Raw genomic sequence first — 13,695 nt, 5'->3', positions numbered from 1 at the left:
TGGGAAATGACCCAAGAGAGTGGCTCTCTCTGTACTTACCCCAGTTTCCACTGACTGGGTGCACTTGGACCTCCCACTCCCTTTATCTGTCTCTGCACTTGCACAATACGAATGTACTGTTCCGGAAGATCATCTGCCTGCTCTCCCCTGTCTTCACCACTTAATTGCACTTGGTAAAACTGCAAAGGTGCCGCCATACCTATTTGCTGTGTCTCAACTGTAATTGTATTATATGCACTTACTCTGCCTGTGCAGACTATTATCGTCTCAGAATATCAAGGGCTCTGATTCGACTGTTGTCTTTTCCCATGTTCCCACCCTCCTTGAGTGGTTTGAAACACTTGCCTTGTGTATAAGCTCTTCATAAATAAACATTGCCATTACCTGAACTAACCACAAAGTGTGGAAAAGTTCTTTGTTGCACAAAATGGCAAAGGCTTACTTTCAAGAGGAAACAAGGGGCCCAATGGCCTACCTAATCCCAGGTAGACAGAGCTGTCGTCAATATGTAATTTGCACATGTGCTTGCATAGTCAATGAAGTGGACCAAGTGCCATTTTCATCACTTAACAAGTCAATACTATATCGAACCCACTGTTATTTTGCCTACTGTAGGCCAGTCAATTGCACACATGCTGACTATGTATCCTTTACTCTAAATATTACCCCTATAATAAACACATATTAATGGAAGTCTCAGACATACAGTTCGCCCAGTAAAATAATGAAACAGAACTCACCATCATGCCTTCACTGCACAGCCAGTATCACATATCTAAATATGTTTCCACGTTTCCATATCCAAATAAATCACTGTGTGGTAATTTTCTACCACTCTGCTACCCACCCCTTACTCCACCATTTCCCACCCCCCCATGCCCATACACTCAACACATACCCCCCAGGAGGAAAACAAAGACATTGGGCCTCATTACACGGTAGGCGGAGGGCCAAGGTGCTATTAGCACTTTGGTCCATGCCGGTAAAATACCGGCACCGCCTTCGTGGAAAGGGGAATTACCGCCCTATTCCAAGGTTGGCGGGGCGGTAATTACCCCTTCCCCCATTGCCCTTCCCCATTCCGATTTTTGCCCCATAGGGCTCTATGGGAATGGGGAAGGCGCTAATTACGGTGCCGCAAATTGCGGTACCGTACTTAGCACCCTGGTCCCTTTGCGGGCAGGCATTAAAGTACCTACCCGCAAAGGGACCTCGTAGTAAGGCAGTAAGGGTTAACGGTCCCCGGTACCATTACCGGTGACCGTTAACCCTTACCGCCTTCCGTGTATTGAGGCCCATTGTATATTACCATTCAGTAATTTGTTGTGATAAAACAACAGCGAACACTTCATATCAAAGACATATCAAATGAGCATTTCACATTATTCTAACCCCAGGCGACTGAGAAAAAAGTAGAGGAAATGTGTCCTCCAGACCCAGCTTCCTACACATGTATTTCAAGAGCCTATGGTATCAGCCTTCCATGAGCCTATCAAGAGCCTATGGTATCAGCATTTAATGAGCCTATCAAGAGCTTATGGTCTCAGCCTTTCTGGACAATGTGCCTCTGACTGGCATGAGCAGAGGAGTGGAAACATGGGGGTGATGGGGATATGTGAAAACGTCTTTATATCGGCAATTGCTTGTGCCCACCTATTCTGGGAAGTTGAAATCTTGTTTTAGTCATACATCTTGAGACATTGGGCCTCATTAGGAGTATGTCGGTCCGGAATTAACGTGCCAGTAATTCCATTTACCAGCACGTTTCCGGACCAGCATACTCCAAGTTTGCTGGTGGGGAGCCTGATTTACCTCCAGCCAAGAGCTTGAGGTAAGTCAGGCACCCCACCACCCAAAAACAGCAGGTATTACTGATGCCGGTGTTAACTGTGCTGGTCATACCAGCAATCCCCTGAAGGGCTCCATGGAATGGGGAATTACCTACCCTTATCGGCAACTGTAATCTGCTGGTAATTCCAGCAGACCACGTGCCGGCAACGGTAGGTCTGTTCAGTGGTATCCCACCAGATTTACTGGCGGGATACCACCAACCTTATAATGAGGCCCATTGTCTTGCTGTAAACGGAAATAATACTAATCTATAGCAATAACACTTCATCAAGGGTGTTACCAGATTTATACAAGTCCAACCCTATAGTGTTCCAATTGGTTTGGAAGTATGGTAACTTGCACACTGCCAGAAACAGATGTCACTGCGAGAATTATAAAACAGATACTGTAGTAACAGATACGCTTATGTTGATTTCACAAATATATTTCATCGGGTTCTGAACAGCCTACACGTATTTCGACCAAACTGGTCATCCTCCAGGCCTGAAATCTTGATAATGTAGTATGATAATCATGGATATGTGCCGTCACGCAAGTAGAGTAGCACGTAATAGTATTTTCAAAATGGTGTCATAGTTCAACGGTTCATCAAATAGAATAGCACATCTAATGGTGTAGTATGGAGAGATAAGTTCTATTCTGAAAGAGCACAAGTTCCTTGCATAATAAAGTCAGCTCGTATAATACGTGGACCTAGGGGTCGTGCCTCAAATGGCGTATTCCCTTGGCATATGGTCAGTAGGGATAAGTCCCACTAGTAAGGGCTAGTGGGACTTATCCCTACTGACCATATGCCTTGGGAATACGCCATTACTACAGTATCTGTTTTTTAATTCTCGCAGTGCATCTGTTTCTGGCAGTGCGCAAGTTACCATACTTCCAAACCAATCGGATTATTTTACTAATTCTGAGCCTTTCTTGGGTGGCCTCTGTGGAAGTGTAAACACAGCAGGCCATTACCTTAGTTTCTTCACGGGTGGATAATATATTGCACAGCTACATTTGTCGAACACTTTACCCTTAATCACTTCTCAACCATATAGTGTATATGCAAGAATGCATAAGCGATCTTAGAATGAAGTAAAAGGACTCCTTTGGTGAAAGGCATTCTGGGAGCGTGAGGGGGGCAACTGCATGTAGAGTGCATCGCTCCTAATGTGTCATTTTTATTTTCTAATCTCAGTTAAAATGAAGGTGTCCTTTGATCTGGCCATGGCATTTAGGAATCTTGTTAGATATCTGGTGACCTATGGTGACAGGTAGGAATCTTATCTCCTTATGTACTATTTCCCGGATGTGACTTTGCTACTGACTAGGCAGTTTTGAGTAAGCTAGAATAAACACGGGTTTCCAGCTGTGTTGATGTGCGCACTCATGTATGTCATTTACATGTGTTTGGAAAGTTAGCGCATAATTCAAAAGATAATAAAGGAAATGATTATTCTCTAGAACAAGAATGATACCCCAGGGGTAAGACAACACCAACACAGAACACTGTTGTGATAGTTACGGCTTGTGTTTCTATCGACGAACACACATTTACTTTTATTTTTTTCTTCAGCACCGTCACTGTGGACCGTTGCACTTAAAAAAAATCAATAACTTTTTCTGCTGCCAAGAAGTGTCCTAATGTTCTCTTCACAGAGTTTATGATTAATATTGCAATAGCCCCTGCTTCTTGGTCGTGCATTCCTCCGGCTCTGTTAGAATTGCAACAATAAATATGGCGCTACTTTTTCAGGCTTGTACAAAATCTAGATAAAAGCTAAAATATTTTAAAAGAAAATGCCTTCCCTAATCCTGCAATGCACCTTCCTTATTTGCAAAGACCATGTGTGCCTCTAAACTGTGCTGAAATACTACTACTATTAACATAACATAAAAGGCGTATTTTTAAAGCGCACCTTCACCCCCGAAGGGGCATCTTGATGCTAATAACAGATGTTTATTGTTATGCAACTTAATGGTACTCATGTTATCGGCCTCGGAAGGATGAAGGGCTGAGTGGATCTGCCGGGATCCGAACCTGTGACCATGAGGTCAAACACAGATCCTTGTAATGGATGCATTAGTCCACTGATCCATAGACCCGGCCACATAGCTGGCATAATACTACTACTGATACCAACACTGTTACTACTATTCCTACTACCAACACTGCTACTACTATTCCTACTATTAATAGTAATACTGATACCAACACTGCTACTACTATTCCTACTACTAATAGTAGTACTGACACCAACACTGCTACTACTATTACTACTACTAATGGTGCTGCTACTACTAACATTACTACATCTTCTGCTGTTGCTACTACTAACACTACTACAACTACTGCTGCTACTACTCACACTTCTACAACTACTGCTGATGCTACTAACACTACTACAACTTCTACTGTGCTTCTACTAACACTACTACCTCTACTACTACTACTGCTACTACTGCTACTTCTACTAACACTATTACTACTAATAATATTATTAATACCAATATTAGTAGTACATGATTTTCATGTATGTATAAATGTGTGGAACCTCTAGAGCACAAAACTAGTGTGCGAGCAATGAAGTGGTGCACACACTGTGGAAGGGTGACTGCGTGAATCAAGTCTACAGAAGCGAGTGCGGGAGAGGCAAATGGAGATGGTAAAGTGTCGTATTTTGCGGAAAATTGCAATAATTTCCAGGTGCATTTTTACACCATTCGCTCATTAAAGTATTGAAGCAGTGAATGTAAGCACTATTTCTGTTTACCACTTTGGGGATGTATTGTCTCTCACTCACATGGATACACTGTAGAGTCATGCCACCTGCAATATAAAAATTGGTGAGGCTGTCAATGATGGACATATTGAACAAAATTATCTTAAAACTCTTAGGCCAAAATTGTAAGCTGGACAAAGATTAAAGTGATCATTATTGAGACCTCTGGTAGGCCTAAATCAGATGTGATGGTGGCATCATTGAATGCACTGTACTGCCTTTTTTGGTTTTCTTAGTGCTTATTACTAGCAGTTATTTCCATCTGCTGGGGGGATTCTGCGAGACTTTTGGAAATTTTAGGAGCTCTAGTAAATGGATTCTGCCTTGAAAGTCTGCTAAACAGTCTCACTTTCAGACAGCGCTCTGTGTTTTACAAACTGGTGTTGGTGGGTTTATATCTGGATGGGCCCGCCGGCTGATGGTTGTATAGTTTAACTTATCACCCTCCATATATAAAACACACCCTGTATACTTGGTGCTGGTCATCAGTTATTGGCGTGCCAGCAGCATAATAGCAGCAATGGGGCTTCATGTTGAGAAAGTGCACAGTCAATTGTTCACTAAAAGATGTAAACCCGATTCACATAGGCAATCATGCTACAAATTTGCTAGCAATCTACAAATTGGGGGGACTTCTTCGGAAATGTTGCTTCTAAAGTATGTTTTACTGGCATGTATAGAAACAAAGTTATTCTAACATTCTCATTACCCTTTTTAGGGAATAAAAAAGTGAATCCCTTTGAAAGTAAACAAGCAATTTTGTATTATATAGAAATGTACCTCATTTAGGCCTTCTGGCCATTTCATAAATACATACATAAAAATAAGCGATATCTGGATTGATATGGTGGCCTATGGGAATATAGATGTATACTGCTCAAAACCTTTTGGATGTAATTTTGTTTGTCAGCCTGGTTTCTAATTAACCAATTAGCCCCAAGCCGCAGGCCCATTACTGAGTCAGGTAATGTCCCGGGGCCCATAGTTACAGGCCCTGTAAACACTGGAGGGCGGTATCTGTGCTCCTGCTCTCTATATGGCAGAGGAGAGGCACATAGGACCCCAGCCAAGATTCTCTATTTGGTAAAACGTGGCCGAGCAATCAAGGCATAGCTCTCAGGAGGCGATGCAGGCTGGTTCTTAAGTACAGTGTAGTCCCCAAGCCCCCACAAAGGAATGTCCACAAACTGTATTAGTGAAAACACAGCTCTTTATATAATTAAGGTTCATGGTTATATACACAATCACAATAACTCTCTTTGTGCTCAGTTAATCTACAATGGCAAATATATACACAGTTCTACGTGGTACCACAATTACTATTGGATTTCATTAATGTGCATCAACTGTACTTAGTTTAAATGTCACACAAATCAAGTAATGAAGTTAACCAACAATAGACCTAGGAGGAAAAGAAGTTGTTAGAACAATAGGCAGAATACTGGGTTCCTACTGACCAGACACAGTTCTGTGTGGAGATCCCCCCACCTGGGCAAGCTGTAAAATAAAGATATACCACATGCCCAGTCCATTCAACAATAGTTCAATGAGTCTTATTTCCTTCTAAATAGTTCTACCAGCCCAATGTACCTGGAATAGCAGAGTTCCACATCGGGTCTTTGACGGATTGTTCTTGGGCGGCTCCCTTTAAGGCAGGAGCCACGGATCGCTGAGATCCCACGAGGAAAAAGGGTGAACACTGTCATTGCGCCAACAGCTTCGGTTCTTGCAGTGCTCGTTGACAATCAGTCGAAAACGTCCTGCAGGCTTGAGGCATGCGGAGCACCTCGACGACGAGTGTTTGTTGCCGCAAGCAGTCAATGAAGAACTTTGGCCCAACAAGGGCGTCGAGTTGTCAGCGTCTCTTCGGTCTTCGTGTGGTGGGAAACTCCCCAGTGGATTCTCCTCGGTCGACAGCAGCCTTGACTTTCTCCAGCAGGACGAAAGCGGTCGACAATGATGAGCAAGGGAGTCCTTGTTTCAATGTTCTTAGGCAAAGGAGCACTGCGGCTCCGGTCGGCGATGGCAGTCATCGACGGTGATGGAATTCAATGTCTGGCCGCTTCACTTTGTGATTCCGCTGCGGTCCCTGTCTCCGGTCAGCAGTCTTTTGAGGGTCTGATGTTCAGGGAGCTTTGGCAATGATCAGCTGGTGCACGATGGTCCCTCGCAGCTCGGGGAGAGGTCTCCTAGCCAGGTCCTCTCTTGGATCAGTTCCTTGACAGTCACACAGCTTTCAGATTACCGAAGGACAGCAGCAGCAGTTCTTCTTCTTCCAGTGCTCTTCAAGGTTAAGCATCAAATATCAACTTTTGCTTCTGAACGATTTCTAGCATTGAGAGGCCTCCAGATATACTGTACTGTCTCTCCTTCATTCTGCTGGGTCACACTCACGGATTGTTCTTGGGCGGCTCCCTTTAAGGCAGGAGCCACGGATCGCTGAGATCCCACGAGGAAAAAGGGTGAACACTGGTGAGGATACTCAGAGCACCTGTAAAATTCAGCATGGAGCTGCAACCAGCCCATACCCTGCTCTGTGGGCCACACAGGTGCCTAAAAACATACACTAGGAGTACCGGGTCGTACTCCCACCCATGGGTGCCATAAGGGTATCCCAAGGGTCTGTTCACCAAACCAAACAAGGGAAGAGCTGCACCGCCAGGAGTCCCACATGAACTCCTACGCAGAAAACAATACAGAACATACATGTTAAAGCAATAAAGGACAAGGATATGGAGGCCCTGTCCCTCCAACGTATTTCCAGCATCACAGGCCCGGGGCATTACCTGACTCTGTAATGGCCCTGCAGCAGGGGGCTTATTGCTATTGGTACCCCGGCCAGCAAGACTGGGGTACTGTTAGCAATCTTTTTCTGTTCTGAAATGCTGCAGCGTTTCGGAACAGAAAAAGAAAGAAAATGTCAAAAAATGGCCACCGGGGAAGGGAAAACGGAGTCCGTTTTCCCTTTCCATGGCAGCCATCGGAAGGGGACGCACTGGGGACAGAAATGTTTGGAAGAAAAAGAAGGTAAGTGGGGTTGGGAGGGCGTGGAGGGTATTGTTTGGGGAATGGAGGGGCGGGGTGTGGAAAACACTTACCTGAATCCCCTGCGGGGGAAAATGGCAGCCCCCAGCCCTGCGGAGGCTTGGAAAAGGGATTACCCTGTTCCGAGCCTCCACATTGGATGAGGGACTGCCACAGCTCCCCGCCGGGGAAGTGAAAGAAGCGAAAGCTTCGATGGATTCTGTGTGGGAAATGGACCGGGCAAGGGCCAATAAGATTTTTTGTAACATTCTGATTGACCCTCGCCGGGTACTAATGCCTCATTCAAGTGTTAACACGGTCTGGGACCGAGTTTCACCCAAAACAAAGTATTTGGGTTCCACTGTAGATGCCCCTTTGTTCTCCCTGGGAAGGTTTGTCACCTTTCCAGGGGGACATGCTGTACCCCAAGAGGGACAGCTGGGAACCAGAGCTTCATAGGCAAACCCTACCAGGCAATAGAGGTCACCCCAGTGTGGTAACCACTGGAGTCTCTTGATGCAAGGCAGACAAATTAAAGGGAGGAGTTAGAGTAGCCCAGGAGAGAAGTTGCTGCTTAGAGATTGGTTCCGCCATCTTGGGATTTCTTAGGTGACTAACACTTCCTATTCCCCACCCCCACTTCCTGCAGTCAAAGGACACTGGGACTGACATCCCCAGAGCAGGGTCGGACCTTTACAGAAGGCGTACAGATGTGTGCACAAAATCATCACTGCTTTCCTACATTTCCCACGCCCCTTATTAAACGTACACAGCAATATCATCGTTTTCCTAAATGTTCCATAATCTTCATTGAAATGTGCGTCCCTCGTTACCGTGGCAATCCCCCTAAAGTAACAAGGGAAACGTTGTATGGGCTCACAATTCGGGCATGCATTTTACTGAGATGCTCAGAGTGGCTAAGGCCAGGCCCTTGGCTTATTTTGTAGGTTACCTCTGCATTAGCGCCCGGATATTATTAAACCTGGCCCGGGCTTCATAGCCATAGAGGAGGTCCTGGCGGAATCTCTAAGTAGTTCATCTAGGTGTCCATGGTCCCTAAGTACACAGGGCATACAGTATTGGCGGCTTCCAAAGGCAGGATGCTGCTTTAACGCAGGTTTATTCTTAGCGTGTTGGATGGGAATCGTGGCCAACCGCAGGCAGTGATTGCACTCATCATAGCCGTGTGTCATACATGTTGGGATCCCGTATCAGTGTGAGATACATTTCTTCGCAATGCTTACTCATGTCGGTACCCCTGTTCTACTTGCCTATGAAGTGTGGCACCTAATAACACTGGCGTATTGGAGGATTTACAAGAGAGATGGTTTAATTTGGTTTATTGGCAGCTTTTAATGTTGTGAGTTAAATCAAGAGCAGGCATTTCTTGATGATGCCCAATTTAAACACAAGGTTCATGGCATAATTTAGTCCTGTGGTCTTGCAACTAGGTGGTTGACACCGCCACCCTCCCACCCTAAAGGGGGGCCTGAAGGATGTCGGTGGAAGGGTGGTGCTACACTCTTTAAAAAGGGAATGTGGTAGGAAATACAAGCAGTTGTGGTATTAAGGGAAGGCAGCAACAATATTTAGACTTAAGGGTGGTTTCAGCATGAACAAAAGTGGGTGCCACTGGCTTAGTCGGGTGCAGGGAAGTGCAGAACATGGCCTGTCGCTTTCGTTTGTGATCTCACAATACCACTCTTGCTCATCGCCAGTGGTCTCTCTCCGCCTATCCCCTCATCCAGCACTCTCTGGCTCTAGATACACATCCCGAATAATGTATGTTTCGCTTGTATGCGTTGTGCTAACTTCGTTAATGTATTCAAGCGTTGGGTACATCTTGCAGGTGTTTTATTTTTATTTAAATATTTATTTGACTATTTAAGGACCATTTAAATGCCTATCATAGAAACTTGGCTGAAGCATGTGCATGCCATTCAAAGTGCATTCACTTACAGACAGTGCATGCAGGCTCACCTATTTTGGCCAGTGAGGCCAACATAATCCACAGCGTTATCTCAAAGGGTACCCGCACATGGTGGTAATCCAGAGAAAAAACTTTCAGTCGGGCGGAGACGTTTTGGGTGGGAAGCTCCTCTGACGTATTCAATCCATCCATGGGGATCTCTGGGTGAGAAATGATGTCACTGTGCCTCATGGCATCGTTTAGTTGATGGTGAAGTGCGAGGCTGTCAGGTGCCTGGATCAGGCAGAGCAGCAGGCAGCGGGTGAGTGCCGTTGACAGGAGCCCGGATCCCCCCATTGTTTTCAAGCTGTGCTCTCTGGAGGAATTCTCCGGCCGGCAGCTGTTGCAGCAGCAGACTCCCCCGGGCTCCGAGCGGAGATAAGAAGACACGGATGCTTCGCACTGGCCAGTAGCTCTCAGGCTGTCTCCAGCTGCAGTGCCTGAAGGGAGGGGACGAGATCGCTGGCGGGAGAGGAAAGAGAGGACGTGGGGGTGGGCACTGCTGGACAGGAGAAAACTGGTGAAAGAAATCTATAGCACATCCTGGATCGCTTCAGCAACACTCCAACCATAAACGAAAGACAATGTTGATACGGTTTCCTAAAACTGAAACTCATTATCTGATGTGTTTTTTTCTATATGGGCAATGTATTCCCAGCCCCAATGGTTTAATGTAAATGTGACGAATTGACTTCTGCCCTGCAGGATGAGTAGAGGCGAAAAAAGCGCCTACCCAGCCCTCACACTTGTACGAAACGAGAGCCATATAACAGGCACAGCTAAGAGATCTACCTCCTTCGCCTTTTGAGGTAACTTACTCCGACGGAAGGCTATATTGTCAAGTGGGGTGTGAATGTGAAACAGTAGCAACCCAAAAAGCAAAGTACAACAGTCCAAAATAAAGGTATGTGCAATTAAGGTTACATAAAAAATATATATAATTAAACCCAAATATGAAATAATAACTAAGTATAGAACACTACAAAAACCCACCCCGCAGAAAGAACACAGAATATGCAAAATAGTAAGAACCAGCACTGTGGGAAATGAGACAGTGGGAGAAAAGGCAATAAAAGCACAAAGTTCTTTGAAAAGGATATGCTCTAGTAGCAAAAAGGGATTAAAGTGACCTAGTCAGTCCCTAGGACCAAAAATTGCCCATGGGGCGGTTATCAGGCAATAATACTTTTGCTGTGTCTTGGCCGTTCGACAATGGTGAACCAGGCTTCTTAGCACTGTGCTGGTGGTTCGATTCAGGCTCAAATGTGCAGTTGTGGTAGTGCAGACAACATGCAGATGTCGATTCAGAGTCGAACTGAGGATTGCTATGGTTCAAGGTGATGCTCAAGCAATATGGAGCATGGAGATCACCAGGTTTGGTTCTACGGTCAAGGTTCGACGGTAGATGAGCTGTCAGGATGCACAAGGAGAGTCAGTTCAATGCGGTGCTCGAAGGACGCATTTCGGGAAAAACGCCAGGGTCAGTTTGATCTTTCAACTTGATTGTGATGAAGAGACCAGAGATTTGAACAGTGGTTCGCAGGTGTAGCATTAATGCTTCTTACTTCGTGCCGAGGCAGGGACGCGTCCTGTTGGTTTGATCGAATTTGAACACTCTTGAATCACATTTCGCAGCAGTTCAATGGCGAAAATGCAGGAATCCTGGCTGTCTTGGCTCTCAAGAGGTGTGTGAGCTGTGAATCCTACTCCAGAGTCTCAGGGGCAAGAGTAGTCCTGGGTCTGTGGCTCCTAAAGTTAGGGGAAGGCAGGCACACACCTGCAGGGGTCTGACAGCACAGTAAGGTCCTGGATAACAGCATGACTGGCAGAGGGGCAGGTCTTGCTCCAGCAGTAGGTCACCCCCATTGTGTCCTGGGATGGTTAGGGAGCAGAGATTGCTTCTTCCTTTGGACTGCCTGACTTCACCTCACAAATGGAGGACTTTGGAAAGTACGGCTCTCCCAACAGGGTCCAAACAAAATCTTCTTCAAGGGTTGAATTCCAGAGATGATTTCTTTAAGGGAAAAGTATACAGGTATGATATGATATGATATCATGAATCAAGTGTTTCTAAATGCGACAGGAAAAGGGAGGGAGGTCAAAACAACGATCCTACTAGGCCTTGAGTCATTTAGATAGTGCAAGTGTGATAAGGCAGAGTGTGGAGGGGGTAAGGGAGAAAGGGAAGTGCCAGGGAGAGGGAAAGGACGAAGTGCAGCCAGGGCAGCATGGCTCTTGGTAACTGCAAGGAGGCAGGGACTGTAGGGTTACAATTACAGCCCCTAAGTGCACGGTAAGCACGAAGGCAGTGCAGGGGCGACTGGCCGTGGAGGAGCCTGGTACCCAGTGTGACTCGGGGGGTAGCCAGCCACCAGTCAGCACACCAGACAGGTAGGTCAACAGGGGATAGAGAGAGAGAAAGCAGAGGTGAATAAGAAGGTCTTGAGCTGCTTCCGGAACTTCAGGTGGACCAGCTCAAGTTTAAGACGGGCAGGGAGGCCATTCTAGAGGGGGGCACCTGCAGAGGAGAGAGATCTACCCCCCACTCTCTGCCTGGAGAAGCGTCTGACCCTCAGTGAGTTAGAGGTGGCTGAGCAAAGGGTTCGAGAAGGAGGGTGTTTTGAAAGAGCGAGTTAAATGTAGTGGGGGCCCCAGCCCCAGAAAGCCTTATGGACTATGCAGTGGGTCTTGAACTTGATCCTTGAAACCACCAAAAGCCAGTGGAGAGATTTCAGGGCTGCAGAGATACGGTCCCTGGGCTTGAGGCCAAGGACAAGTCTTGCAGTCCTGTTCTGGATTAGTTGCAGAGGGCGGAGAGTAGAGGAAGGCAGATTGAGAAAGAGGCTGTTGCAGTAGTCCAGCCTGGAGAAAACCACTGCTCTGGAGACAGTGAACTTCTGGGAGGAATTGAGAACGTGAAGAATACCTCTTTGAGGTGCAGCTGGTAGTGGGCCTTCTTGGCAAGGTGCGTAATGTGAGGAGAGAAGAGGAGAGTGGAGTCAAAGATGACACCAAGTGTTTTTGCCTCACAGGAAGGCGTTGGAAGAGGGCCCAAGGAGGGTGGCCAGAGTGAGAGAGGGAAAGCAGAAGCAGGGCTCCCAATAAGAAAGATCTCAGTCTTAGTGGCATTAAGGCAGAGATCGTTGGAGGTGCACCAATCCTGAATCGTGGATAGACAGTCAGGGATGAGCGAGGGAGGAGAGGAGGGCGAGGGAAGCCTGAAAGAGAGCTGGGTGTCATCTGCAGAGCTGGGGGAAACAGAGGAGAAGGTAGAGATAAGGTGGCCAAAGGGGCCAAGTAGACATTGAAGAGCCAGGGTGAGAGGTCAGAGCCCTGTGGAACAACACATGTGGAGAGAGAGGTGGTGGAGAGAAAAATCCCAAGTTGAACCTGGGAGGGTCCGTCAAAGGAGGAAGGAGGAAAACCACTCCAGGGTCGGATCCGAGATGCCCATGTTCTCACAGAGTCGATTGATCAGGATGGCGTGATTGACTGTGTCAAAAGCAGAGGAAAAGTCAAGGAGGATGAGGACAGAAGGAAGGCTTGAATCAAGATTAGTGAGCAGATCTTCATGGGTGTCCAGGAGAGCAGTTTCCATGCCTCTGGTTGCTCTGAAGTCAGACTGATGGTCATGGAGACAACCAACAGATTCAGTGTGGAGAGTAAGCTGGGAGATTGTAATTGTTTATTTATACACAAGTGGAGGGCTGCAAAGCTCTACAAGTCGGGAAGGGAGCAAGAGAATACAGTAATAATTCTTAGGCCTTGAAGTTTCTGAATGATCTAAACAAAAAATAACTAGCGTACTAGACCTGGCAGCATTTCTCTTAGTGCAAGTGCATGAAGTGTAACAGTCGTGACTAAGGTAGGAAGGGGGGACAGGACAAACAAAAGTAGTAGTTTGAGTACATTCAGGTCATGCATGCGTACAGACGCAGCTGTGATGAAGGGGAAGGGGGGGAACAAGAGCGCCCAGTCCCGCATGTCTCTGGGTTAAGTGCAGAGAGGTCTCCCCACTCATGGAACGTAGGCTGGAAGTGCAATAGTGCTGATCATAGTACAGAGGCCCGGAGGCAAGTAAAA

The 13,695-nt window shown here is 46.4% G+C and overlaps 1 protein-coding gene across 1 annotated transcript in view; it reads right to left on the bottom strand.

The window, feature by feature from the left end:
- Window positions 1–10,026, bottom strand: part of LOC138481050 (sodium/hydrogen exchanger 2-like) — a 1,286,045-nt gene extending 1,276,019 nt beyond the window's left edge. Inside the window, exon 1 of the mRNA XM_069612916.1 lies at window positions 9,624–10,026. Within this exon, the coding sequence (XP_069469017.1) occupies window positions 9,624–9,909 (286 nt within the window). The 5' untranslated portion in view covers window positions 9,910–10,026. The remainder of the gene's footprint in view (window positions 1–9,623) is intronic.
- Between the last annotated feature and the right edge of the window lie 3,669 nt (window positions 10,027–13,695).

The sequence above is a fragment of the Ambystoma mexicanum genome, chromosome 5p (assembly GCF_040938575.1).
Source record: "Ambystoma mexicanum isolate Mex_15411 chromosome 5p, UKY_AmexF1_1, whole genome shotgun sequence".
NCBI lineage: Eukaryota > Metazoa > Chordata > Amphibia > Caudata > Ambystomatidae > Ambystoma > Ambystoma mexicanum.
This window is presented reverse-complemented; position numbering and strand designations above follow the sequence as displayed.